The sequence below is a fragment of the Myotis davidii genome, unplaced genomic scaffold (assembly GCF_000327345.1).
Source record: "Myotis davidii unplaced genomic scaffold, ASM32734v1 scaffold524, whole genome shotgun sequence".
Lineage (NCBI taxonomy): Eukaryota > Metazoa > Chordata > Mammalia > Chiroptera > Vespertilionidae > Myotis > Myotis davidii.
Window position 1 is genome coordinate 1,888,690 of NW_006299263.1, and position 27,057 is coordinate 1,915,746.

The following is a 27,057-nucleotide window of genomic DNA, read 5'->3' on the forward strand; positions in this document are numbered from 1 at the left end:
AATTAATTAATTAATTAATTAATTTCTGTTAATCCTCACCCGAGGATATATTTTCAATGATTTTTAGGGAGAGTGGAAGAGAGAGGGAAAGACAGAGAAATATCGATGTGAGAGGAACACATCGATTGGTTGCCTCCGGCATGAGCCCTGACCAGGGCCCGGGCCAGGGAGGAGCCTCCAACCAAGGTTCTTGCCCTTGACCAGAACCAAACCCAGGATCCTTTGGTTCACAGGCCGATGCTCTATCCACTGAGCCAAACCAGCGAGGGCTGACTGAGCCTTTATAAGAAGGGAAATTTTGGATGCACACCCATACCCACACAGGGAAAATGCCATGTAAAGATTGGGGTTATGCTGCCACATGCCGAGGAACTGCCAGAAGCTGGAGAGAGCCCTGGAACTGATTTAGCCCTACACCTTCAGAGGGAGCAAGACCCTGCTGACACCTTGACTTTGGACTTATAGCATCCAAAACTACAGACAATAAACTCCTGTTGTTCTAAATCACCCAGTGTGTGGTACTTTGTTGTGACAGCCTGAGGACACTGACATGGCATTCTGGATGGGCAGAAACCATGTGCAAAGGTACTGAGGTGTATGGCAACTGTAGATGCATTTAAGTTAAACCATATAGAATTACTGTTTTAGTCGAATGTTGGAAAAATCAAATACTTCAAACTAAAATATGGAGTTGGAATATTGTAGGCGGTTGAGTGGTGGACAGGGGCCAATTTCTGGACTAAAGCTTGAATCTGAATAAACAGTCCTCCCTTCTATGTAGCCACTAAATAATTCTCCTAAGAAATCACCATGGATATGACAGGTGTGTGGAGAACAGTTATTATTACTAAAAATTATATTGTTGGGAGCTGTAGGTGCAATTGTTTTCTAAAATTTCATACATAATGGATTTCAATTTTAGGGGAAATGACTATGGGACTTGTTCTTCCTCTAGCTATTTTGAGGCTAAAAAATTTATCTTAAAAATTCTTGGAAGTATTCCATCAGAATAAGTGAAGGCAGATTTAAAATTAGGAAGTTAGTTTGTGTTATTGGATATAAGCAAAGCATTAAAAGTAATCAAGCTAATTCATATCTTTGCTCTGCCAGAGAGAAGGCCTCCTGACCTTTGTTCTTTGAAAAACATCATGAATTTGAGCTCAGTAGAGCAAAATGTTGCATTGTTGCTATAAATTTGCAAACATAGGGCCCTGGAGGGCATGTGTTCACATACGGTAGAATGAGGCCAGTATCACCCACAGTCCTGCCCAACTTAACCACATAGCTTCCATGGCCAGCCCAGGGTTCAGAATGGGAGATGCAACATACCAATTATCTTCATTCATACCCCAAAGACTCTCCAAACCTTCCAGCATAACAGTAGATGAATTCACATTGTATCAAAATACAGTTGTATGAAGATGTATGTCCACAGGGAAACCTGTACACAATGTTTGCAGTGACTTGACTTATAATTGCTAAAATCTGGTGACAACCTACATGCACAACATCAAGTGAATGGATAAACAGTGATGCATCAGACAACAGCAAAAGTATTCAGCAAGAAGGAGTAGAAGGACAGGAAGTGGAGGAAAGGGAAGAAAAGAAGGAGAAGGAGGGGGAGGGGGAGGAGGAGGGGAAGAAGAAGGGGGAGGGGGAGAAGGAAGGGGAGGAGGAGGAGGAGGAGGAGAAGGAGGAGCAAAAGGAGAAGGAGAAGGAGAAGGAGAGGTTAAGTTGAAGAAGCCAGACATGACATTCTGTAAGATGCCATTTAGACAATATTCTGGAAAACACAAAACGACAGGCACAGAGAATGAACCAGTTACTTCCAGAGCCTGGGTTGGTGGAAGGGGATGGTTTCCAGGGACTCAGGGCAACATTTTTAGGTGAGAAGGTTCTATGTCTGGATTGTGGTGGTGGTTACACAGCCATTTGTATATTTGTCAGAATTCATGGAACGGTACACCTTAAAAAGGTGAATTACTAAATAAATACTTATTATATATCAAAACCTAAACTTTTAAAATTGCCTTTGTGCTTTGTGCACTTGGAAACAGCAGGGGCAAGTGGCTCCCTGGATGCCCTGGAAGAATGGGGGTCTCCGAGGGCACTCAGCAGGACTGCAGGGGGGGGGGATGAAGGGGCACCTGCAGAACAGGGCAGGGAGGGCTGCAGCACCACCCAGAGCTGCCCTCTGCCTCCAGCTCACGGCACCTGCCACCTCACAGGATCCCCGACTCGCTCCCTGTGGTTCTAGGGAGCAGGGGCCTGGCCAGGATGCCCTGAGCAGCAGGAGGTCACTTGGGGTCCCAGCTTGGTGACTCCAGGCCTGGGAGCCTGGGGAGCGGGAGGAGAGCGGACCTATTTGGGGCAGGAGACGGATTAAGAAACAGACATTGTTCCCCATGGATCTTAGCTGTTTGCTTTCCCGTTTGGATTTCAGCTGTGCCCCAATTCTTCCTGTTCCAGGCTGCCTGCAGCATTTGAGCACAAGGCTACAGAGACTTCACTGATTCCATTCTCGCCAGCAGTGCCAGGCAGGGCCTGGAGCTTGTGTTTCCATAAGGGAACTGACCCATCTTCGACTGTCCATCAGTCTTGTCTGCTGAGGAGGGTGGGCCTAGTCTTCCTGTTCGGCATTAGCCCACTGCCCAGCCTTCGGCCTGGCCCTGCCATGACTTTCTGAGGCTGAGTCAAGGACACTGATGGCTCTGGAACTTCGGGCTCAGGTGTTTAGGAAGATGACCCTGAGTGTATCAACACTGAAGGGGCCCAGAAGGATATAGAATTCCACTCAGAAAGTTTAAATGAAGGTTCTTTCATAACGGGACTAAGAGTTGTGGGTGTCTTAAAGGGACCCAACAAGTGAGAAGTAGGCGGCCCAGAGATGAACAACAACAACAACAAAAGAGGCCAGGGGCTAGAATAGTGTGAAATTATGAGGGGGGAGCCCCCATAATGGGATGAGTCTGATAGGAGAAAGAGACAGGAACTCTCTCTCTTGGTCATGTGAGGACACATCTCAAAGGTTGCTGTCCACCCTCCAGGAAGCAGGCTCTCACCAGACACCAGACCTGTTGGCACCTTGATCTTGGACTTCTCAGCCTCCAGAACTATGAGAAATTAATGTTTTCTATGTAAGCCACCTAGTTTATGGTATTTTTGTTACAGCAGCTCAAGCTGACTGAGACAGTGGCCTATGCTGATATCTTTTTGTTCCTCCAGATCCAGACTCAACACTTCTTCATTTTATCTTGCTCTGTGTCCTGTGACTCCTGAAGGGGCTCTACTCCAGGCTTCCTTGCTCTCTTACTCTAATCTGGCTCTGGTCCGATTATGTGAAACAGGGGGCACTAGCAGCAGATTGCAGGAGGGAGAGGAGTTCGGTCACAGGATGTGCTCTCCCTGCAGGACCCCATGGGTTGGCTGTCTGTGGGTGGTATAAGCTCCATACTGAGGCTCATTGTGACCTACAGCACCATCGTTTGGGGGTTTACCTAAACCCTGTTCACTTTGTACCTGTTCTCTGTATGAAGGAACATCTCCTTCAGTATCCAGTTTGAATGTGCCATCTGTTTCCTGGCAAGGCCTTCATAGGCACAAATAGGGAAGGTAAACGTTCTTCCATAATTACTTCCAAACATTACTATAGGAAAATGCTGTTGTTCTATGTTCATGTCAATGAAGTAAAAATGTTTTTATTTTTAAAAAACCTTATTTTTTAAATATGTTTTTATTGGAGAGAGAGAGAGAGAGAGAGAGAGAGAGAGAGAGAGAAACATCATTGTGATAGAGAAACATCGGTTGCCTCCTGAATGCACCCCAACCAACCTGGACAAGTGCCCTGCATGGGATGACATTCAACCATCTGAGCCACACTGGCCAGGGTGTAAAATGTTTTTAAAATACTATACCTTAGTATGTAAAACCACAGGTTTAGAGCTGGAAGGAGTTTTATAAATCATTTAGATGACTGCCTTCATTTTACAGGTGAGGAAGCTGAGGACCCAATCGGCAATTTTTCAGGATTGGAAAGGGCTCCAGATTCCTTTACCTCTGAGAAAGAAACCTCCCTCCTGGTTTTCCGGCCACTGGCCTTGGACCTGGCCTTTGGGGCCCCCAGGGAAGCCTGACCCTCTTCATTAGGAGACAGATACTTGAGGATATTTGAAGAACACACTCTCCCCAAATAATATTTTTTAGGCAAAAAAATGCTTTCTAGATTCCTTCTAAAATCCTGATTCACACCTGTTGGCCAGCCCTGCTAGATTGTCTTGCCTCAAAATGAAGGTCCTTTGTCTAAGATTATATTGTCCAACATGTAGCCACTGGCCACAAGTGGCTATTTAAATTTAAATTAATTAAATCCAATTCCTCAGTTGCACTAATTTCAAGTACTCAGGAGATAGCCACAAGTGGCTAGTGGCTGCCATATTGGATTTGCAGATTTAGCACATTTCCATTACCACAGATTAGAACATTTGCATTACCACAGAAAGTTCTACTAGATAGCACTAGAGTAAGACGGGAGTTTGATGGGACTTGTATGTCCTTTGATTTTATGATTTCCTTTTATTAATGCAGTCAAGTCATCTTGCTGGCCCATAGGACTAATGAAAGTCTAAGCACTTTTCACATGAACTACCATCAAGACAGAGCTCTCCATTCATATTTTTATACCCTTTATTATTAACATTTTAACTTTTGTTTAGGAATTGACTTTCATTCAATTTGGGCCCTGCATTTCAGTTTGTTAAAATAATTTAACTTAGACTCTGACATCTGAAATACTGTTTTTCTCTCCCAGTTTTGTGTCATGTGTGGGCTTCATTGGCATGTCCTCAATATCTTCTTGAAGTTCATTATGCAAAATATTACACTGGGCAGCTCACTCAGAGAGACATGCCACTTCTTTTTTTTTCAAATATATTTTATTGATTTTTTACAGAGAGGAAGGGAGAGAGATAGAGAGTCAGAAATATCAATGAGAGAGAAACATCGATCAGCTGCCTCCTGCACACCCCCCACTGGGGATGTGCCAGCAACCAAGGTACATGCCTCTGACCGGAATCGAACCTGGGATCCTCGAGTCCGCAGGCCGATGCTCTATCCACTGAGCCAAACTGGTTAGGGCACATGTCACTTCTTTAAGGTCTTAGAGCATCCTTTATTCTTGGCATGCCTGTCACTCTACTGTTGTTCCTTACCCTTCCTCCCACAATCTCTATTTGAAATTGCTGGTAGATTTCATGGTTTTTCCCGCTGAGCCCAGAATTCTTGGGGCAGTCACTGCCAACCCACCAGACTTGGTTTTCCAGGTGGGATCCCATTTCTTCCAGGCAGACCCAGAAGTTTTAACTAATGCTTGGGATACGATGTCTCAACCAGTTATAAGATCACCAAAGACAACATTATACAAACACTATTTTAGCCACAACATGGTAATCAGAGAATGGGGCAAATGGTTTGTTGACATCTAGAAATACCATAGAAGCTGATGGAGTGATCAACTGGAGTCAGACAGACCTGACTGGAAATGCTAGATCTGCACTTCTGAGGTTGAGTGACATCCAAAAGGTCACATGATCCCGCTGAGACTCAATTTCTTGGTGTATAAAATGGTTATGATACCTAGGTTGCAGGGTTGTTGGGGAGATGAAATATGTATTTATATACATATAAAGATCAATCCCTGGAAATTTTATAAAATATTCAAACAAACTAATAATGTTTGAAAAAGGTCACTGATCATTCTGGGGCCAGGGCAGATTCACAAAAGTACATGAGATTAAAAGTCTCATTAAATAATCTCCTTTTCATAAGAAAACTCAACAATATTTACATGTAGAGAGCACTTAACTATGTGTCAAGCTGTATATATAATATACTAGAGGCCCAGTGCATGAAATTTGTGCACTGGTAGGGTCTCTAGCGGCTGCAGGCTGAGGCCTCTCTCCCTTCCCCCAGTTGGCCCTGCCCCCTGGTTGGACTCCCGGACGACCTCCTGGTCGAGGGGACAATTTACATACTATGCTTTTATTATATAGGATATGATATATATTATACAGTATACATACTTCATATTACTGTATGAATATACATCATATATCTTATTTTTATGTTATATGATTTATTATTTATTTGATCTGTATCTAAAAATCCCCCCAACTCATTCCTGAGGCAATCTGCTCTTTGTTATTATAATTTGCATTTCTAGAATTGCATATATTTGAACTCACACAGTATTTACTCTCTCTGTCTTTCCCTTTCTTCTTACACTCAGCATAAGCATATTGAGATTCATTGTGAAGATATCCCACCACGTGTTTATCCATTCACCTGTTGATGGAGATTCGGATCGTTTTGCATTTGTGACCACAGCACATAAAGCTTCCAAGGAACTCATATACAAATCTTTGTAGGGACATATGTTTTCTTTTCTCTGCATAAATATCTAAGCATAAAATGTCTAGATAATCTGATAGGTGCATGTCTAATGTCTTAATAATCAGACAGACTCTTTTCCAAAGTGGTTGTAACATTTTCCACGATCATCAGCCGCAGCATATAAAATTTCAAGTTCTTCCACATCCTTACCAATACTTGGCATGGCGGGTCTTTTTATTTTTTTATTTGAGACATTTCTATAGGTGTAGAGTGGTATCTCACTGTGGTTTTAATTTGCATCTCCCTAATGATAAATGATGTTGAGGACATTTTCATGTGTTTATTAGCCACGTACATATCTTTTTTGGTGTCATGTCTCTTTAAATCTTTTGCCCACTTTTTGTTAGGTTGTTATATGAATATTTAGTTTTGAGACTCCTTTATATATTGTAGATACGAGTCCTATATCAGATGTCTGTTTTGCCAAATTTGTAGTCTGTCTTTTTATTCTCTTAAGAGACAGAAATTCTTAATTATGATGAAGCCACATTCTTCAAGTTTTTACTCTATGGATTGTGCCTTTGTTTTCATATCTAAGATACCTTTGCCTAAGATTAGAAGTTTTATAGTTTAAGGTTTTACCTTTTGTCCTATAGTCTATTTGATTTTTATATGTGGCATAAAGTATGAATTGAAGTTGAAGTTGTCTTTTTGCATGTTGATATTCAGTTGTTCTAGCACCATTTTTTGAGCAGACTACTCTTACTCAACAAAATTGGTTTTGTACATATATTGAAAACCACTTGTTTATATATATATGAGTCTATTTCTGGGCTGCCTATTTTGTTCTGTTAATCTACTTGTCTATCTTTATGCCAATTCTACACTGTCTTGATTACTATTGATTACTAGATAAATATTTTTTCACTCATTGATCAAACACTTATTGTCTGCCTGATATGCATCAGTCACTGAATTAGTTTAATGCATAATTAATATCTTACAATAGACATTTTTATTCTGTTTGGCAAATTAATCCTAACAGTTCACCTGTCTCAAAATTTGTACTCAATTAATACATTGATTTTTAAATGAAATGATGAAAAAATTAGCCCTTTAAAAATGTATGGATGCACTTATCTTGGGATAATGTGGTTTAAATTTACTGCCCAATCATATTGACTGCTGGATAAGTCTTCAAATCAGGGAGTGTGGCCTGTGAAAATCAGTGAAAAAGTTCAAAACCTTCTCTAGAGTTAGGTTCTTTTTCATCATTCAGCATGAATATTCCCTATATGTCTCTAAAGTTTGAGTTTGTTCTTCATCTCAAGGACGGGAAAAAGGCAATGAGGGATCAATACCTGTTGTTTCCTGGCCTGGCCAAGTTCATGTAAAACTATCGCACAGGAATTGAATTTTCCCAGCAGCCTTCATAAGGGCCACATGCCTCCATAACAGTGATCTGTGAGCAGCCTTGGGAACAGGACTGCATGGGCTTCTGGGAGGGGCCATGGGAAGGATCTGATCTACGTACAACATTGATTGGGAATACAATTGTTTTTAAATATCTCTTTGGAAATGTAGGCTTCAATAGTTTATATCTTCCCTCTATAGCTTATTAACCACTTTATAACATTTAGCAAAATCAGGTAGTGTAAGTTCTTCAAGTTTATTCTCTTTTAATGTTGCTCTTGGTTATCTTAGGTCCTTTCATTTCCATATGAATTTTAGAATCAGCTTGTCAATTTCTATAAAAAGGCAGTCTGTTGGGATTTCAATTGAGATTACATGTAATCCGAAAATTAATGGGGAGAATTCACAGCTTAAAAATATTGTCTTGCAATCCAGGAACACAATATAGTTCTCAGTTTATTGATAGATTGATTTTTATTTCTCTGAATAATGTTTTATAGTTTTCAGTGTATAGGTCTTGTTCATATTTTTTAGATTTATTCCCAAATATTTCATATTTTTATGGAGTTGTTATAATATTGTTTTTTAAATTTCACTTTCCAATCATTCACTGCCAATTTGTACAAATACAGTTAAATTTTGCACATTGATGATGCCACCTTTGAAAACTTGTTAATTCTAATCTCCTTTTAGTAGTTTATGTGGGATTTGCTACGTAGATGATGCCATCTGAAAATAGAATCTGAAAATAGAGACCATTATACTTCTTTGATTCTAGTCTGTGTGCCTTCCCTCCCCACCTTTCCATATGTAGAACTTGATCTCCAGTAGGGTGTTGAATGCAAGTAATAAGAGCAGACATCCTTGTCTTGGGAAAGCACTTAGTGTTAGTTGTAGCTATTTTATACAAATTCTTTGTCGAGTCTCCTATTCCTGGTTAGTGGAAAGTTGTGTGTTTTTTTTAAAAATCAGAAATGGATGTTGGATTTTGCCAAGGATATTTTAAAACTAGGAGATGATGATATGGATGATCTTTATGAGTCTGTGAATATGGTGAATTACATTGATTTTTGACCTATTAAAATAACCTTGTATTCCTGGGATAAATCTATTTGATCATAATGTACTACCCTTTTTATATAATGTTGGATTTGACCTGCTAAAATTTTCTTAATAATTTTTGCTTTTGTATTTATGAGGGATATTGGTCTGAGTTTTCTTGTAATATCTTGTATGATTTATACTGTCAAGGTAATGCTGGCCTCATAGAATATTTGGAAGGCATTCCCTCTTCAATTTTCTAGAAAAATTAGAATTGGTATGAGTTTTTCTTGAAATATTTCATAGAATTTGCTTGTGAAACTACGTTTTCAGTTTTTGTGTGAAAGGGTCTTTAATTGCAAATTCAGTTTGTTTAACAGACATAGGGCTATTAAGATTACCTATTTCTTCCTGAATGAATTTTGCTAGCTTTTGTTTCACATGACATTTGTCTATTTTATCTAAGTTGTCAAATTCATTGACATAATAATCCCTCTCTTCTCAATACCCATAGAATCTCTAGTGATTTTACTTCTCTCATTCTTGATATCAGTAATTTGTTTCTTCTCTTTTTTTCTAGTCATTCTTTCTACTAGTTTATTGATTTTCTTGATCTTCTGAGTGAACCAACTTTTGATTTAATTGAATTTTCTCTGCAATATTTCCTATCCAATTGATTTCTGCTCTATCATTATTTTCTTTATTTGGCTTGTTTTAGCTTTGTTTCCCTCTCCATTTTAATGGCCCCTAGTTGGAAGATAAGATCATTGGTTTGAGACCATTTTTCTTTCCTCATATAGGTATTTAGTGCTAAAATTTCCTCCTACTACCTTTGTGGAACCTCACAAGTTTTGATATACTGTGTTTTCATGTTTCACTTAGTTCAAAATTCTCTTAAATTTTTGATTTTTTTCTTTGACATATGGGTTATTTATAAGTGTGTTGTTTAGTTTCCAACTATTTGGAGATTTTCCAGAGATCTGTCTGTTATCAGTTTCTAATTTCATTGTTGTAAAAATCATAATTTATATATCTTGAATACTTTTGAAATTATTGAGACTAATTTCGCAGCTTAGAATATGGTCCATTGTAAATGTATTAAGTGCACTTGAGAAGAATGTGTATTTGGCTGTTGTTGGGGTGTTCTATAATTGACAGTTATTCAAGTTGGTTAATTATGCTATTTAAGTCTTCTATATTTTTACTGATATTCCATCTACTTTTTCCACCAGTTACTGAGAGAGCAGTGTTGAAATATCCAGCTGTAATTATTCATTTGTCCTTAGTAATAGTCTTTGTTCTGAAATCCACTCTGTCTTAGATGAATATAGTCACTCCAGTTCTCTTCAGATTCATGTTCATAGTATATATAATTTACATCATTTCCCTCTCAGTAATTTGTATTCTTATACTTAAAGCGAATTGGTATGCAGCATATAGTTGAGTTGTGCTTTTTAAGCTAATATGACTATCTCTGACTTTAATTGGGCTTTAAATTTGATGTGATGATTTATATGGGTAGATTTAAATCCTCTATATATTTATTTGTTTTCTATTTGTCCTACCAGTGTTTTGTTCCTCTTTTCATTTTTCATACTTTTCTTTTAGGATATTGAATATTTTTTGTTCCATTTTATCTCCTTTGTTGGCTTATTAATTAGTTATATATCTGTGTGGTATTATCTTAGTGTTACTTTAAGGTTTATAGCAAACATCTTTAATTTATCACCATCTATTTCATGGCTACTTCATACTATAGGTACCTTCAAACAATATATTTCTATATCTCTACTTAAGGTCAGCATGCTATTATCATACATTTTATTCTATGCATGTTATAAACTCCCCAATACATTGTTATTATTTTTGTTTTAAACATTCAGTTATTTTTATCAAAATAGTAAGAAAAATATTTTATATTTACCCACATAGTTACCATTTCTAGTGTCCTTCATTCCTTTTGTTGATTCACATTTCCATCTGTATTATCTTCTGCTTGAATGACTTCCATTAGCATTTCTTGTAGTGCATTTCTGCTAGTGATGAATTCGTGAGCTTTTGTATGTCTGAGAACGTCTTCATGCCATCTTGGTTCATGAAACATATTTTATTGTATGTAAAATGCTATATTGACACATTTCCCCCAAGTAATACATAAAGATGTTGCTTTATTGTCCTTTGGGGCAAACGTGAGCAGGGCCCACAGTATCAGCAGTAGCTCTCCCTGCCGGCAAGAGAGAACGTCTTGGCTAAGAGCTGGGGCTGGAGATTATCTCTCAACAGGTAGTGATTGAAACCCTGTCATTTGGTGAGCTCCCTGATGGAGCTGGTTTCCTGGGAAACAAGCAGAGAGCAAAGCTTGAGCCCTGGGTTTGGTCCAGGATAAAGTGGAGAGAGGGAGGCAGGCAGTGAGAGAGGCTGTGGTGTGAGTAGCAGGGTCCTTTAAAGTAAGCCAGCCCAGGGCAAGTTCCCTTAAATTTCTCAGCCTGAGTTTACTTGTTTCTAAAAAAGAGTTAAAAGGTGTAAAGGACAACATTTTATGCAAACATTGTTACTGAAGAACAAGAAAGCTCTAAATCAGTGATGGCGAACCTATGGCTCACATGTCAGAGGTGACACGCGAACTCATTTTTTTGGTTGATTTTTTCTTTGTTAAATGGCATTTAAATATATAAAATAAATATCAAAAATATAAGTCTTTGTTTTACTATGGTTGCAAATATCAAAAAATTTCTAAATGTGACACGGCACCAGGTTAAGTTAGGGTTTTTCAAAATGCTGACACGCCGAGCTCAAAAGGTTCGCCATCAATGCTCTAAGTACTGGAAACCAAGATTACAGGTGGGTGGGCCTACAGTCACCAAGAATAGAAGTGGGAGAGGCCCTTGTAGCCACTTAATCCAACTTTCACAGAGGAAGACACCAAGGCCTCAACGACATCAGGGACCTTAATTTGAAGGGACTCAACTCCTACAGAAAGAATTAGGGAAGTAAGGTTTCCCCGATGTCAGTCATTACAATCCTGAGAGAGGATAGGAGGACCAGCCCAATGTGGAGTAGCAACACCAGCAGGTAGCACACAGAATTGCATGCCTACCTCCCCGGTTTGGTTGTTAGGGGGACAACATGATATAACACTTGGGAAGCAAGTCCTTAGTCCTCAGAATTTGTTAACGTGCAAAGACAATTTTCTCAAGACATACTTAGACTGACTGAGTTCTTAATGTCATTTTTAACCCCTTTAGGGAACTGGCTGATTTGGTTCCACCTGTTTCAGCCTTGATTGGATTCCTTGTTCATCATCACAGGCCTGCCTGATTTCAGGACCATGAGTCTCCTCTACTTACCTCAAAGGGTGAGTGGGGATTCAGAATTCCATGTGAGTGCTCGGGGGAAAAAACGGAATTAAGGAACAAGGTCAATATTGAGATTAGATCTTAACATTCTTAGAAGACTTCAGTTCTTCACTCTAAATTGAATCAATCAGAGTCTAATTAATTCCTGTGTGAAGGCACAAGCGCAGGACCTGCCTTGCCCACTCTGTCCCACGTGGAATTAATGAAACGGGAGCAGAGTCTCTGTCATCCTGTGCTCAATACCCTAGCTGGCTGGGAACAAGAAAGAATCAGGGCAGAGCTCAAATACAGAAGTGGAAAAAGAAACAGGCTACACTCCCCAGGGAGAACTTTCTATTTCCTAATGTCAAAATATATTTATTGATTTTTTTACAGAGAGGGATAGAGAGTTAGAAACATCGATCAGCTGCCTCCTGCACACTCCCCACTGGGGATGTGCCCGCAACCAAGGTACATGCCCTTGACCGGAATCGAACCTGGGACCCTTGAGTCCGCAGGCCGACACTCTCCGCTGAGCCAAACCGGTCAGGGCGACATAGTAAGGTAGATCTTTATGTCTTCAGCACTTTTGACGTCTCCCTAATCCTGAGCCCTCTCATTCCACTCTAGCTCTGATGAAATTACTTCAGAGGTCATTTATCTGTTTTCCACAGAAGCCAGAAAACCACACTGCCCTTCTAGTACTTCTATTACATTGGGAGCTGTTTCAAATGGACAGATAAGAGCTAAGTCAGGGCTCCCGTATGTTCCAGGTGACAGCATTGGAATAGTGAGTAAAGAATAGGTTTTAGTGCCAAACAAACCTTAATTCAAATGCCAGGAGACTAAGACTGAGAGAAAGAAATGGCTCGCCCACTGTAACCCAGTATGGGGAAGAATCTAGTGTTAAACCACAACCTGACAATTTCTACTCCAGCCCATTCTTTGCTACGCCATTTAAAATTTTTATTACCTATGAGTATCTCTCTCCTTCCTTGCTAACTTTTGTTAAGAGTCTAGGTTCATATTTCTTCTTTTCCTCCCAATGCCCTTTAAGAGGATAGCAATGACATGCTATGACTAATATTTCAGAGAGAAAAAAAATATTGTATTGAAGATGGCCATCAGCTGCGTTGAAGCAAAAATCCTGATGGATACTGTGAACTTGGGAAGGAGGATATTGACAGAGAATTTTGCTTTCCAATGGATTAAAAACTAATTTCTCCATTTTCACTTCTGGGTAGTATACCGTAAGTTATGGTAGACCAGTACTCCCACTGTATCAACAGAAAAACCTGAATAATTTTTCTTTTTTGGAATCACAGCATAGGAAAGTTATGAGAGCAGCGAGAACTAAAGGAACTACATATTTCAGAGAACCAACACTGTTACAAAATGAGGTGATATTGCCAAGTTGCCCACAGGTTTTTGTTCCTCCTCTTCCCTGGGGACATTTGCCAATTGTCAATATAGGCTGAGGCTCAGACTTGGTTCAGAAAGAGGCCATTCATAGGAATAGAGAGAAACCAGTAAAGCTCTCAGGTGTGGCAGGATCTGGAAGAGAAACCGGAAACTTAAGAGGCCCCAAGTGCACAATTTCAAGCTGAATGAATGACTGGCAAGACGCTAGGCTAACATGAAGTTAAAGGACAGGAGTTGCCGTGCTGTCTCCAATGCTTAGGGAAGAAAGACCCACCACAGGAAGGAACCTGCCTCAAGATCACCACTCCTGTCCTCCCCAAAACAGGAGCCAGGTTGAAGCTCCTGAGGTGAGAAGCTGGAGATGTAGGTAGGACACCTCAGCTCTCCTGTAGACTTTCAAGGCTGAGGAGTTTGATACAGGCCAGGCTCTCAATCAGGACGGCAAAGGCCATGCCTGGGAAATAAGGATCAGAGAGAGAAAGACTGAGCCTGTCTGAGGTCTGACTGCAAAGGCAGCCAGGACCCAGCTGGCCTCTGACTGGATGGAGGTGATCAGCCCTTTAATTTATCAGCCAACATAGGGCAGGGGACTCTTCTCAGGTGGAAGCAACAGTCTGTGGATGGAACCTCTTTCTCTTTCCTTTTTCTAAATGCACAATGTCGAGTATTTGAATTACATTTAATTAAAATTAAAAATTAGAATTACTAACCTTACAAAGAAACAAGAACATGTACCTCATATAGACATTAGCATTGCCAAGTATAGATGAAAAAGAAAACCAACTATGTACCAGTAAGATGTGTTAAATATAAGAACACAGAAGGTAAAATGTAAAATAATAGGAAAGAAATTATGGAAACACTGTCCTAAAGATGGCTGGTGAAGCTGTACCCCACTCAAAGCAGACTGAAAGGCATGAATAGAGTCAGAATCACTCAGGATTCAGACATTGGTGGCACCAGGTATGGAACTTTAGATGAACCATAATAAATATGTTAAATAGAATGGAGGGAAGGTGGACAGAACAAATGAAAAGATTAAAAACTTGGTGAAGTTAGCAAAAAAAACAACAACAACAAAAGCCAGGAAGCTAAGATTTAGAAAAGTTAAATACCTGGCCCAAAGTCACATGCCCTGCAAGTGACATGGCCAGAACCAGAGCACGCTTTTCCCAACTGCGTCAAGTTTCCTGGGAGCAAGGCAAGAACAGGTAATTTTCTTTCTTTTTTTTAAAATTTCTTTATCGATTAAGGTATTACATATGTGTCTTTATCCCCGCATTACTCCCCCATCCCCCCCACTCATGCCCTTACCTCCTGTTGTCTGTGTCCATTGGTTAGGCTTATATGCATGCCTACACGTCCATTGGTTGATCTCTCCCCCTTACCCCCACCAATGAATCATAATGTAAATATCTGATATGCAGGATGTATTTTCATTGTTACAAATTGAACATAATTAAAGCACAGTGATTAATCACAAAAACAATATGTAATTATATATGTGTTTTCCGATGGTCTTAGGCGACCCCTGTGAAAGGGTCGTTCGACCCCCAAAGGGGTCGCGACCCACAGGTTGAGAACCGCTGGCTTAACATAACAGGTAATTTTCCATGCTCAAACCACACTGGCTTCTGCAGACTTGAGTTTTACTTCCCTCATTCATTTCTGAAAGTATATCTTCAACAAGCATTCAGCAACCAACAGTGAGAACTTCAGGGAATAGAAGTTTCTGAGACAGCACTACTGGAGGAAGCCAACTGGATTCAAAAGCCGATATGAGACCTCCCGGGCTCAAACCATCTGCTTGGATCCATCCCTTGTTCTAGCTAGATGGTCATTTGGGAAAAACCTGTGCTCTAAAATTATCTAATTCTAGAGGTTCCTGGAATCGATCAGGAAGAAGCATTTTATCTCACCCCCCCCCCCATGGGTACTAGGAAGCTCTGTGACTCTTCCTTGACCCATGATCCTAGAAGATCTCATTTGCTGCTTAAAAACCCCTAATAGTTGGGCTCCCTGAAAAGTCCCTAAGAATGACAACAAACACAGCTCTCAAATTTTGTAAGACAGCGCGAAGTTAATTTAATTTCCATCAAAAGTTGATCATTGAATGTGTATAGCAATGTCTGAGTTGTTATCTCTTCATAAGAATTTTGGCTTTAAATTTTTTCAACAGCCAGGCTGGTGTGGCTCAGTGGTTGAGAGTTGACCTATGAACCTGGAGGTCACAGTTCCATTCCCAGACAGGGACTATGCCCATGTTGCAGGCTCAACCCCCAATGTGGGGTGTGCAGGAGGCAGTGGATCAATGATTCTCTCTCATTATTAATGTTTCTATCTCTTCCTCTCCCTTCCTCTCTGAAATCAATCAATAAATCAATAAAATTTTAAACTTTATTAAGGTATGATTTACATATCAAATATTTACTCACTGTAAGTGTACAACGATCTTTTTTATTTTAGTAAGTTTATAGTTGTGCATCCATCACTATGATCCAGTTTGGGAACTTTTCCATCATCCCAGAAAGTTTCTCTATGCTCCTTTGCAGTTAGTTAATCACCACTCCCACCTCAGCCTCTGATTTCTGTCTCCATTAATATTCCTTTTCTGACTATTTTGTGTAAATTGACTTATACAGTAGTCAGTATTATGTGTCTGGCTTCTTTCACTTGGCATCATGGTTTTGACATTCATCTATGCTGTACAACATATCAGAGGTCCATTCCATTGTTGCTTTATAATATTCCAGTGTATGGATATACCACATTTGTTTGTCCATGTGCCACCAGTTAATCAAAATCCTGGTTATCTTTTATTGGGGCTCTACTGAATGGTGGTGCTAAGAACATTCACATACATGTTGGATAGATTCTTAGGAGTAGAATTAAGAAATGCCAAATTGTTATCTTGTATTACCAACAGCAAACTAGGAGTGTTTCAGTACTTACACATCCTTGCCAGTATTTGTTGTTGTCTTTTTTAATTATATGTTTTCTGGTAGGTGTATAATGATATCTCATTGTGAATTTAATTTGCACTTCCCTAATAACAAGTGATGTTGAGTATATTTTCATATGCTTATTAGCCATTCATTTATCTTCTCTAATGTCTACTTAAATAATTTGTCCATTTTTTTCTTTAAGTTGGGTTGTTTGCCTTCTTATTATTGAGTTGAAGACTGCTTTGTATTTTCTGCATACCAGTCTTTTATTAGATACAGGATTTACAAAATTTTATATCAGTCTTTGGCTTGACTTGTCATTTTATTGTTGGTGACTTTTGAAGCAAAAGAGTTTTGATTTTTTTTAAACAAATGAGATGGTAAATGACATTTATTTTGAGCAATATAGAGAAATTCCCACAAGACACAGATGTCCTCTCACCATTTGAGAGAAAATGAAACTCACTCTGTGAGAAGATGGAAAACCTTAATTAAATAAGGCAGCCCAGTAATGGAAAGCACACTGAGGCATTTGGGGGAAAACAATTCCATCTGTAACATTTCTTCACCGAGACTGTGGGTTCAGAATTGAATGAAGGCATTATCATGCTTTTGGATGACACAACAGTGGATAAAATAACAGAACAGAATAAAATGTTCCTTCCATGATTGGCAGGCTTTGCCTGTGAGGATTATAGAGGGGAGATGCCTGACTATCTTATGCCTAAATTACTTGGAACCATTGTCAAGGAGGCGTCACACCCGGTCTCCTATGCATCTGGCCCATGTGTCTGAAGCCAGTGTTCTGTGAATTCTTTATCCTGACTCAGCCAGAGCGAGCCAACAGAGCTCACTCTCTGTGTGACTTGACCTAGAGACTGATGGGCTTTTCCCTGGCATGCGATGGAGCATTATGGGTGTTGAGTGCCCCCAGGCATGTGAAGCTCCTTCCACACTCATCACAAGCAAAACGCCTCTCCCCTCTGTGATGGTGCAGATGGGTCTTCAAACTTCTCTTCTGGAGGAAGCCTTTGCTGCATTCGGGACACCTGAAGGGCTTCTGTCTTCTTTGCGTGTACAAATGGACCTTCAAACTCCCCGGAACGAGTAGCTCTTGTCACACACTGGACCACAGTGAACTCGAATGTGGTCTGTGAGCCGGTACTTTAGCCGAGTGAAACTTTTGCTACACTTAACACAAGAGAATGGGGTTTGGCCACTGTGTTGGAGCAGGTGGCTTTTCAAATGTCCTTTGGGACGGAAACTCTTATTGCACTCGGGAGGCTGGAAGGGCTTCCCCCAGGTGGATTCTCATGTGCTCAGTGAGCTGAGACTGCTGAGTAAAGGCCTTACTGCACTTGCTACAGGGGAATGGCTTTTCGCCGCTGTGCATCCGCTGGTGGAACTGCATGGAGCCTTCCAGGAAAAGCTCTTGCCACACTCAGGACTGGAAAGGATCCACCTCACTGAGAAGCCACCTGCGCTCAGTGAGGTGTGAGTGTCTGCGGAAGCTCTGGCTGCACTCAGCACAGAAGAATGGCTTTTCCTTGGTGTGGACCCTGAGGTGCTCCGTGGGCCTTGACTGCCGAGGAAAGCTCTTTTTGCTCTCGGCACAAGAGAATTCCCTTTGCTTGCTGTGGACTCGGCTGAGGCGAGTGGGCTTGGAGGGCCGGGTAAACCTCTTGCCACACTGTGCACAGGAGAATGGCTTCTCCTCGCTATGGAGACGCTGGTGGGCCTTCATGGCGTTCTTCCAGGAGAAGGTCCTCTCACACTCTGGACACGGGAAGGGCTTTTCCCCGCTGTGCTGACAGGTGGGCTTTTAGGCTTCTCTTTAGGTAGAACGCTTTCTTACACTCAGGACACTCAAAGGGCTCTCTCCAGTATGAACTCGTACTCAGTGAGTCTAGCCCTGTGGGTGAATTTCCTATCACAGTGATCTCAGGAAAACAGCTTCTCCCCACTATGTAAACACCTGGCAGGCCTTCACAGCTGCCTTCCCTCCGGGAAAAGCTCCAGCCGCACTCTGGACAATGGGAGGCCTTCTCCCCACTGCAGGCGAAGACGGGCCTTCAAACATCTGCAGGCGGAAGCTTCGGTCACACCGTGGACACTGGAAAGCCTTCTCCCCAGTGTGCACCCTGACGTGCTCAGTGAGCTTGGACTGCTGGGTGAGACCCTTGCCACACTCCTGGCAGGAAAATGGTCTCTGACCTTTGTGCAAACACTGATGCTTCTTCAAAGAGGCTTTACACCAGAAGGTCCTCTCACGTTCGGGGCACCCGAAGGGCCGCTGCCCCGTGTGAATGACCTGGTGCGCAATCAGGCTGCACTTCATGCAGTAGCTCTTCTCGCACTCACCACATTGGAAACGCTGTTTCTTACACAGGACCATCCACTCCACCTGAGGTCAGAGCTCCTTCTGCTCTTGTACTTGGGATATGTAGAGGGCTGGCCCTTGGAGTGGGTCCTTCTGTACTTTACCAAGTCTTTCTTTTAGTGGAAGACAAAGCAGGAATAAAAGCTCGGCCCTGCTGGAACTTCCAGGTGACCTGGGGGACCCATCGCCTTATGCTATAGATCATTCTCATCCTGATTAGATGCTGTGATGTTGACATTTTTATGCAGAATCTCTCTTTCTTGGAGATCTTGTAAGGCAGCTCTTTGATCTGATAAAATCTTATTTTCCTCCCCTGGTAAGGCAGCACTGGAGCCCTGCTTTTGGAAACGATTTAAATGGGACTCCTCCTCTTTTGCCCTGATTCAGTTTATCAATTTGAATGGATTATACTTTTGGTATTGTATCTAAAAACTTTTGCCTAACTGAAGGTCATGAAGACTTTTTTCTATGTTTCTTTAGGATGTTTTGTAGGTTTAGCTTTAAAATTTACGTATATGGATCATTTTGAGTTCATTTTTGTGCATAGTGTGAGTCGAGGGTCTATGTTAATATTTCTGTTTTGTTTTGTTAATCCTTTTCCATTGATTTTTGGAGAGAATGGAAGGGAAGGAGGGACAGAAGTGAAGGAGAAAGAGAGGAAGAAAGTGTGTGTGTGTGTGTGTGTGAGAGAGAGAGAGAGAGAGAGAGAGAGAGAGAGAGAGAGAGAAGAGAAGATAAAAAGATGAGGGAGAGACATATCCATGGGTTGCCTCCTTTGACTGGGGCCAGGGATCAAACCTGCAACCCAGGCACATGAATCAAACCCATGATCCTACAGTGTATGGGCCAATACTCTAACCACTGAGCCAAACCAGAAAGGGCTATTTTGTTTTTTACTTATGGCTATTCAATTGTCTGAAAGCCATTTATTAAAAAGGTTAACTTTTGCTTGGTTGAATTATCTTAGCATCTTTTTAAAAAACTGACCCTAAATTTCAGAACTCTCAGTTCTGTTCCATTGATCCATATTTCTATTCTTGTGCCAATGCTATCTTCTTTAGATCACTGTAGTTTTATAGTAAGTTTTGAAATTGGGTACTGCCAGCCCCCCAACTTTATTTTTCTATTTCAAATTATTTTTGCTATTCTAGGTCCTTTGCATTTCCATATATATTTTAGGATCAGCTTAGGGATTACATTGAATTTATAGATGAATTTAGGAAGAATTGTTGTTGAGATAATTTTGAGTCTCCTGATCTATGATATGTCTCCATTTCTTTAGGTCTTTAATTCCTCTTCACAATGTTTTGTAATTGCTCTCATGTACTAGCACCATCTGCATCTATCATGCTGGTATTTTGTGTTGCTCCTGTTACATCAGTGATTACATTGTCTGTTGTCTCAAGACTAATTGTCCTTCTCAATGTGTGTGTTGGAGTCGGACAACAGTGATGATTCACTCAAGGTCGGCAGCCCCTGCACTAGCACTAACCTTGGCTGCAGCTGTGCCCAAGGCCTGGTTAAGCACAAACATGGACAGAAAGTACAGAGGATAGGGTTTGCCTCCTTCCATCTCTGTCATTTAGCAGGGTTATATCCTTGACACTGTGCAGGAGGGCGTACCTTTACATTCTTTTTGTGACTATCCAACCAAAGCAACTGAGATTTTTAAAAATGGGTCAAGGGGATCTTAGCCTGCATATTGGAATCTCCCTTCACAGATGGTTTTGGTCCCACTAAAGAAGACAGAGCCAAGGTCAGTGTTCAGGTGGAAAATCTATGGCAGCCCAGAACATGTCATGCTTCCTAATTTAGCTTTGAGGTGGGCAAAAGGACCCTTTTAGAAGAACACTGATGTTTCGAACTTGGCTGGAGGCAGATATACAGCATCTTCTGGGGAAATGGGAATGGAAGAATCCTTCTTTCCTGTGGCAGAAGAGGCAGCTTCATGCCAGCTTCGTCTTTAGGAACAGCCAGAGTTGTTTCCAAGGGGTTGTACTAATTTGTCCTCTCAACAGCAGCCTATGAGGGTTCCTGTGTCATCACATTCGGTCAGCACTCAGCATTACCAATATTTTTAATGTTAGTCCTTCTGGAAAGTAATAGAGTTATTTCATTGTGGCTTTCATTTGTATTTCCTAGATAATTAATATGTATAAAACATTTTATATATGTTTATCAGCTACTTAAAGATCTTGGGGTCTTGTTTTTTTAAGTGTTTGTTCAAGACTTGTGCTCAAGGAGGCCTCTACTCATCACATGTAATCTGTTTTTGGTTTAACATGTCAATTAAGACCTTAGTGAGCTTTATTTCCTTGCTAGGGACCCCATTACTAGTGACCACTGCCCAAGATCCCTGCTGTTCACACTATTACAATGATTTTCCCGGTCCTGTTACTTACTACAATTGCTGTGTCCACCATACTTCTAATAGTCAACACCTCTGGCCTTTGACTTTCCAGGATGACTTTGGTTTTTCAGGATTACCTCTATATTAATCACTGATGCCCATTTCAACCTCAGCATCTAACACTGCCCCTCTTCTCAGATGACAGCTGCTAGACAGGTTGTCAGGTATGCTGAGTTTGGTAAATATGGTAACACGACTTGCTGTAACACAAAATTTTAAAGGCTTAATACAACACATTTTCTATTTTGTTCAAGTAACATTCCAATGTGGGTGTCCCTGTTTAATGGTCAGTTTCTTCCATATGATCCCCAAATTTTACTTCTAGGTATTTACCCAAGAGAAATAGAAACATCTACACAAAAACACTTGTCACAAGACCCTTAATAGTCATTTTCCTTTTTAAATAATAGCCCCAAACTGGAAACAGTTCAGGTGTTCATCAAGATGCATGTGGAATACCGCTCAGCAGTATTAAGGAGAGAGCCACACACACATGCAACAACATAGATATACCTCAAAACTATTATGTTAAACTAAGAAGCAGACATGAGAAAGTACATACTGTTATTCCACTAATATAAAGTTCTATAACAGGCAAAACTAATTCCCAGTGAAAAAAGCAAGAAGTTGGATGGAGTTGGTAGGGGAAGGACTTAAAATGTCTTTCCATGGTGACGGAAGTGCTTGATATCTTGATAGGAGTGTGGGTTTACATGGCTATAAGCATTTTAAAAAATTCATCAAATAATGTACTTAAGATCGAGGCATATCTCTCTGTTTAAATTATACCTTAATTTGAAGGGGGAAAACCCTAATCTGATCTCTCACTTCTTCCTTTCAGGATTGATAAACATCATAGTTTGACAAAAAGCAGCCCCTTTTTTGCACAGACTTCGTTTCAGAGGAGTCTGGCTGAGGGGCCTGCCTGTTTCCTCTTCTCTGTCAGCCTGTTGTCCTGAAGTGAGGGCATTAGACCTGGGCCTCAGTCTCTTCCAGCCTCTGCTTCTCAACTGGAAGGCCGGGCTGCATCACTGCCTCTTCACAAAAAGAGAAAATTGTTAAAAATATATTTTTCTAGATTTCAGAGAGGAAGGAAGAGGGAGAGAGAGAGAAACATCAGTGATGAGAGAGAATCATTGATCAGCTGCCTCCTGTACACCCCACACTGGAGAACGAGCCTGAAACCTGGGCATGTGCCCTGATCGGGAATTGAACCATGAACTCCTGGTTAATAGGTCCATGATCAACCACTGATCACACTGGTTGGACAAGAGGAAATTTTTAAACCTACCTTCTCCGGGACCCTAACCCATCTGCTCCTGGACATATTTCCTTGCCTACCAATAAGCCAAAATTCCTGTGGTAACTTTGCAGGTTTGGCAAAACATAACTGTATACTGATTCTTTCCGTTCTTACCCACTTAAATGCTGCTCCAATCACCCTCTCTCTAGATTCAGAGGCAGCCAAGCTATCCTGTTCTGATGCAGCTGATGAAGGCCAATGTAGATAAACTATCTTTTCCTCCTCTTCTCTTTTTTAATTTTTCAATTACAGTTGACATTTAATATTATTTCATATTAGTTTCAGGTGTACAATATTTGTTAGATATTTACATAATTTATGAAATGATTCTCCTTGATAATTCTATTACCCACCTAGTGGTGGAATTGCAAATTGATGCAACCACCACGGAAAACAATTTGGAGGTTCCTTAAAAAGTTAAAAATAGAACTACCTTATGTCCCAGCAATTCCACTTCTGGGTATAATTTCAATGAGTAAAAACCACTAATTCAAAAATATATATGCACCTCTATGTTTATTACAATGTAATTTACAATAGCCAAGATATGAAAGCAACCCATGTGCCCATTAGATGAGTAGATGAAGGAGATGTGGTACATTTATACAACGCAATATTACTTGGCCATGAAAAAAATGAAATCTTGCCATTTGTGACAACATGGATGGACATAAAGGGTATTACACTAAGTGAAATAAGTCAGACAGAGAAAGACAAATGTCATCCTCTTTTCTCCCCTCTCAAATTGCATATGCACAAAGGTCGAATTTTCCTTTTCATTTTACATCTTTGTTCGCAGTTCAATGAATTCCATTAAAGGCAAATTCAAAGGAATACACACATCTTTTTGAATACTCTACCGCTTTCCCCTCTCTCTTCAAAACTGTTCTGAGTTGCCTCAGAAGAGTAGAATGCCACTTAGCATGTCTAGCCTGGTTGGAGGAATTCTGCTCATGGCTGACTGTATGAAGGATAGAGAGTCTACCCACCCTTCCTGATGGCCCAAATGCACCCCACATTAAGTCCCACTTAGAGCTGTTTGCTAGAACAGCCTCCCAAGTCTGTGCTGCTCTTCCTTTGATTCTGTGCTACCCATCCCAGTATGTTACTCATTTCTTTGTTTGCTTCAGGTTCCATAGGTGCCTTGGTTACCATAACCCATTCACAATGTGTTGCTTTCCCATTGTATTTCTAGGACCTTTCTTTTTAAGCGCCCCTCTATGTATATGATTACTTCAGGTACAACTAATCATATGTGAATCTCTCCTCACAGCCTTCACTGCGCCCTCGACCTTACTCCACAAACTGAGAAGGACACTTGGTTTTGAGGTAATACAGTGTTTAGTCACAGGGTTAACCGAAGCATCACAAAAGAGAGTAACAAGATGGGCGATGGTGACAGAAGCAAATTGTACCCAGAGTCTGGATCAGGCATGAAGGAGTTTCCTGCTGTTGTGGTCTCCTCGAACATCCATAACAGGTAATTAGCCACCTTCGTGTACACTCCAATCACATTCTTCTCGCCACAGTTCACAGTCCAGCTGACAATGCCCAGCTGGTACCATGGGCTTTTGTTATTTTTCTGGCAAACCAGAGCCCCACCGCTGTCACCCTAGGAGAGAAAAGTTGTTTGGGAATAGAAGGGACAGTAACAAGTTACTCTATAGCAGCGGTTCTCAACCTGTGGAACGACCCTTTCACAGGGGTCGCCTAAGACCATCGGAAAACACATATATAATTACAAAGTGTTTTTGTGATTAATCACTATGCTTTAATTATGTTCAATTTGTAACAATGAAAATACATCCTGCATATCAGATATTTACATCATGATTAATAACAGTAGCAAAATTACAGTTATGAAGTAGCAATGAAAATAATTTTATGGTTGGGGGTCACCACAACAAGAGGAACTATATTAAAGGGTCACGGCATTAGGAAGGTTGAGAATCACTGCTCTATAGCCTATTGTGTAGGCAACTGGTACAAGGCAAGAAGCACTTAGAGCATCTTTTGATGAGCAGACATTTTAAATTTTGATTAGACTCTCCAACTACATGGCTATGTTCCCAGATCTGTGACTGTCAGAGTGATAAGCAATTTGGTCAAAAACAATGATGATGAGTGACAATATGGTCAGAAGGGAATATTCATCACAATCCTCAGCCAGTCCTGTGCATTCTTTTTGATGTACAAAGAAGTGAGTTGCTAATTCATGTTGCCTGTAAGCACTTTTGCTTTTTTTTTTCTGGAATTCTTCCAATAGTCCGCCTGCCTTTTTACTTCAAAGCCACTTTCAGCCAGCCCATATCGCTCTTTCTGGATTGTTCACCAGAGCAAAAAGTGCCCCATAATAGATTATTGGTTGACCATAACAGATATATATATATATATATATATGTAATTCCAACCATGCACTTAAGTGTTATAGTTTAAAACATGAAACTTTAAACAATTTACACTTTAAAAAATATCATCTCACATCTGTCAGAATGACCATTACCAATAAATCAGCAAACAAGTGCTGGCGAGGCTGTGGAGAAAAGGGAACCCCATGCATTGCTGGTGGGAATGCAGACTGGTACAGCCACTGAGAAAAACAGTATGGAGTTTGCTCAAAAAATTAAAACTGGAACTGCCTTTGGACCCGGTGATCCCACTTCTGGGAATATATGCTAAGACTCCCAAAACACAAGTCCGAAATAATATATGCACCGCTATGTTCATAAAAGCATTATTTACAATAGCTAAGATCTGGAAACAGCCCAAGTGTGCATCAGTAGATAAGTGGATAAAAGAGCTGTGGTACATTTACACAATGGAATACTACGAAGCTATAAAAAGAAGGAACTCTTACCTTTTGTGACAGCATGGATGGACCTGGAGATTATTGTGCTTTGTGAAATAAGCAAGAGAAAGACAAATACCATACGATCTCACTTATATGTGGAATATAATGAAAAAAAAAACTGATAAACAAAATAGAACCAGAGGCATGGAACAGACTATATATGGTCAGAGGAGAGGAGGATGTAGGGGGCACTCAATGAAAGAAGGTGAAGAGATTAGCCAAAGAACATATATGCATAGCCCACGGAAACAGATAAGAGTTTGGTGATGGCCAGAGGGAGGGGGAATGGGTGGAGGTGGTTAAAATAGTGGGAATGGGGGACATCTGTAATAGTCAACAATAGATAAAGAAAAGAACATCTTGAAAAAGATTGCCAAATAAGCACAGATCAACAAAACACATCATTGATGTGAAAATTGATGCCTACACCACTTTTCATTCCCTAAACCTTTTGGATCATTTCTTAAATTCTATTGAAAAATAAGGTTTCTTCAATCAAAAGAGGTGAGAAAACTCAGATATGGAAAAACAACATGAAGAATACCCATAATTATATAAATAATTAAATTTATACATAGACACATGATTGTGTGTAAGAAGTATTTTGGGTAGACTATGGGACTCTATAGCAATGGTTTCTTTGGGGAGTATAAGAGGTAAACTGTGTGTTATCTTCACTGCTTGAATTTTCTTTACAACCTATTCAAATAAATAAGTGCAATAAGTAACATTTGGGATTCCAACCATGCAGAGGAAATGCCTGAGTCAACTTTCCACATCGTTATGCATGCAAATGTACATACATCATTATTATTTTACAGAAATAGGACCAGGCAGTACATATGATTTCACGGCTTACAAAGAGTTATCTTTGAAAATATTAAGTGTCACAAAAAAGTTGAACATTTAATAATATGCAAAAATTCTAATGCAAAACTGTTAACAAACAAAAACAGGACATGCTTTGATTTCTTTTCACCAGGATGTTGTCATGAAGAAGATGCTGTGCCCATCATCTTACTTGCTGTGACCATCATCATCCAAACTCTCCTTTACCAGATTCGTTGAAGTCACGGGAAAATCCCATGACCTTTCTTTAAAATGAATCACAATCACTTCTCTGGAAAAGGGAGGATCTCAATGAAAGATCTTCAGCAGAACACAGTCCAGGATCTAAATTGCTGTCCCTACCTGGTTTGGCTCAACAAATAGAGCTTCGGCCTGTGGACTGAAGGGCCCAGGGTTTGATTCCTGGTTCAAGAGCATGTACCTCAGCTGCATTCCCCGCATGTTCAGGGCACTCCCTTTTTCAATGTTCTTTCTTTCTGCAAAATGCATTTTTAGTGTGGGCATGCAGGAGGTACCTGATCTATGATTCCCTCGCATCATTGATGTTTCTGTCTCTCTCTCTCTCTATCTCTTCCTCTCTGAAATCAATAAAAATAGATTTTTTTTAAAAAAAAAAAAAGAACCTAAATTTCTGGAGCCAAGCAGACCTTGGTTCCAATCCCAGAGACAAGCTTTAGCTGAAAGAATTTGAAAATCTTCCTCAGCGTGGTTTTTATGCTGG

The 27,057-nt window shown here is 40.4% G+C and overlaps 1 protein-coding gene across 1 annotated transcript; it reads right to left on the reverse strand.

Moving 5' to 3' along the window:
- Positions 1-17,281: 17,281 nt before the first annotated feature.
- ZNF425 (zinc finger protein 425) lies at positions 17,282-20,505 on the reverse strand. Its single transcript, XM_015571150.1, is given in 12 exon segments — positions 17,282-17,650; positions 17,653-17,840; positions 17,842-17,959; positions 17,962-17,990; positions 17,992-18,357; positions 18,359-18,419; positions 18,422-18,439; positions 18,442-18,529; positions 18,532-18,581; positions 18,584-18,940; positions 18,943-19,301; positions 20,384-20,505. Coding segments are annotated over 12 exon segments (1,992 nt in total). The 3' UTR covers positions 17,282-17,414.
- Between the last annotated feature and the right edge of the window lie 6,552 nt (positions 20,506-27,057).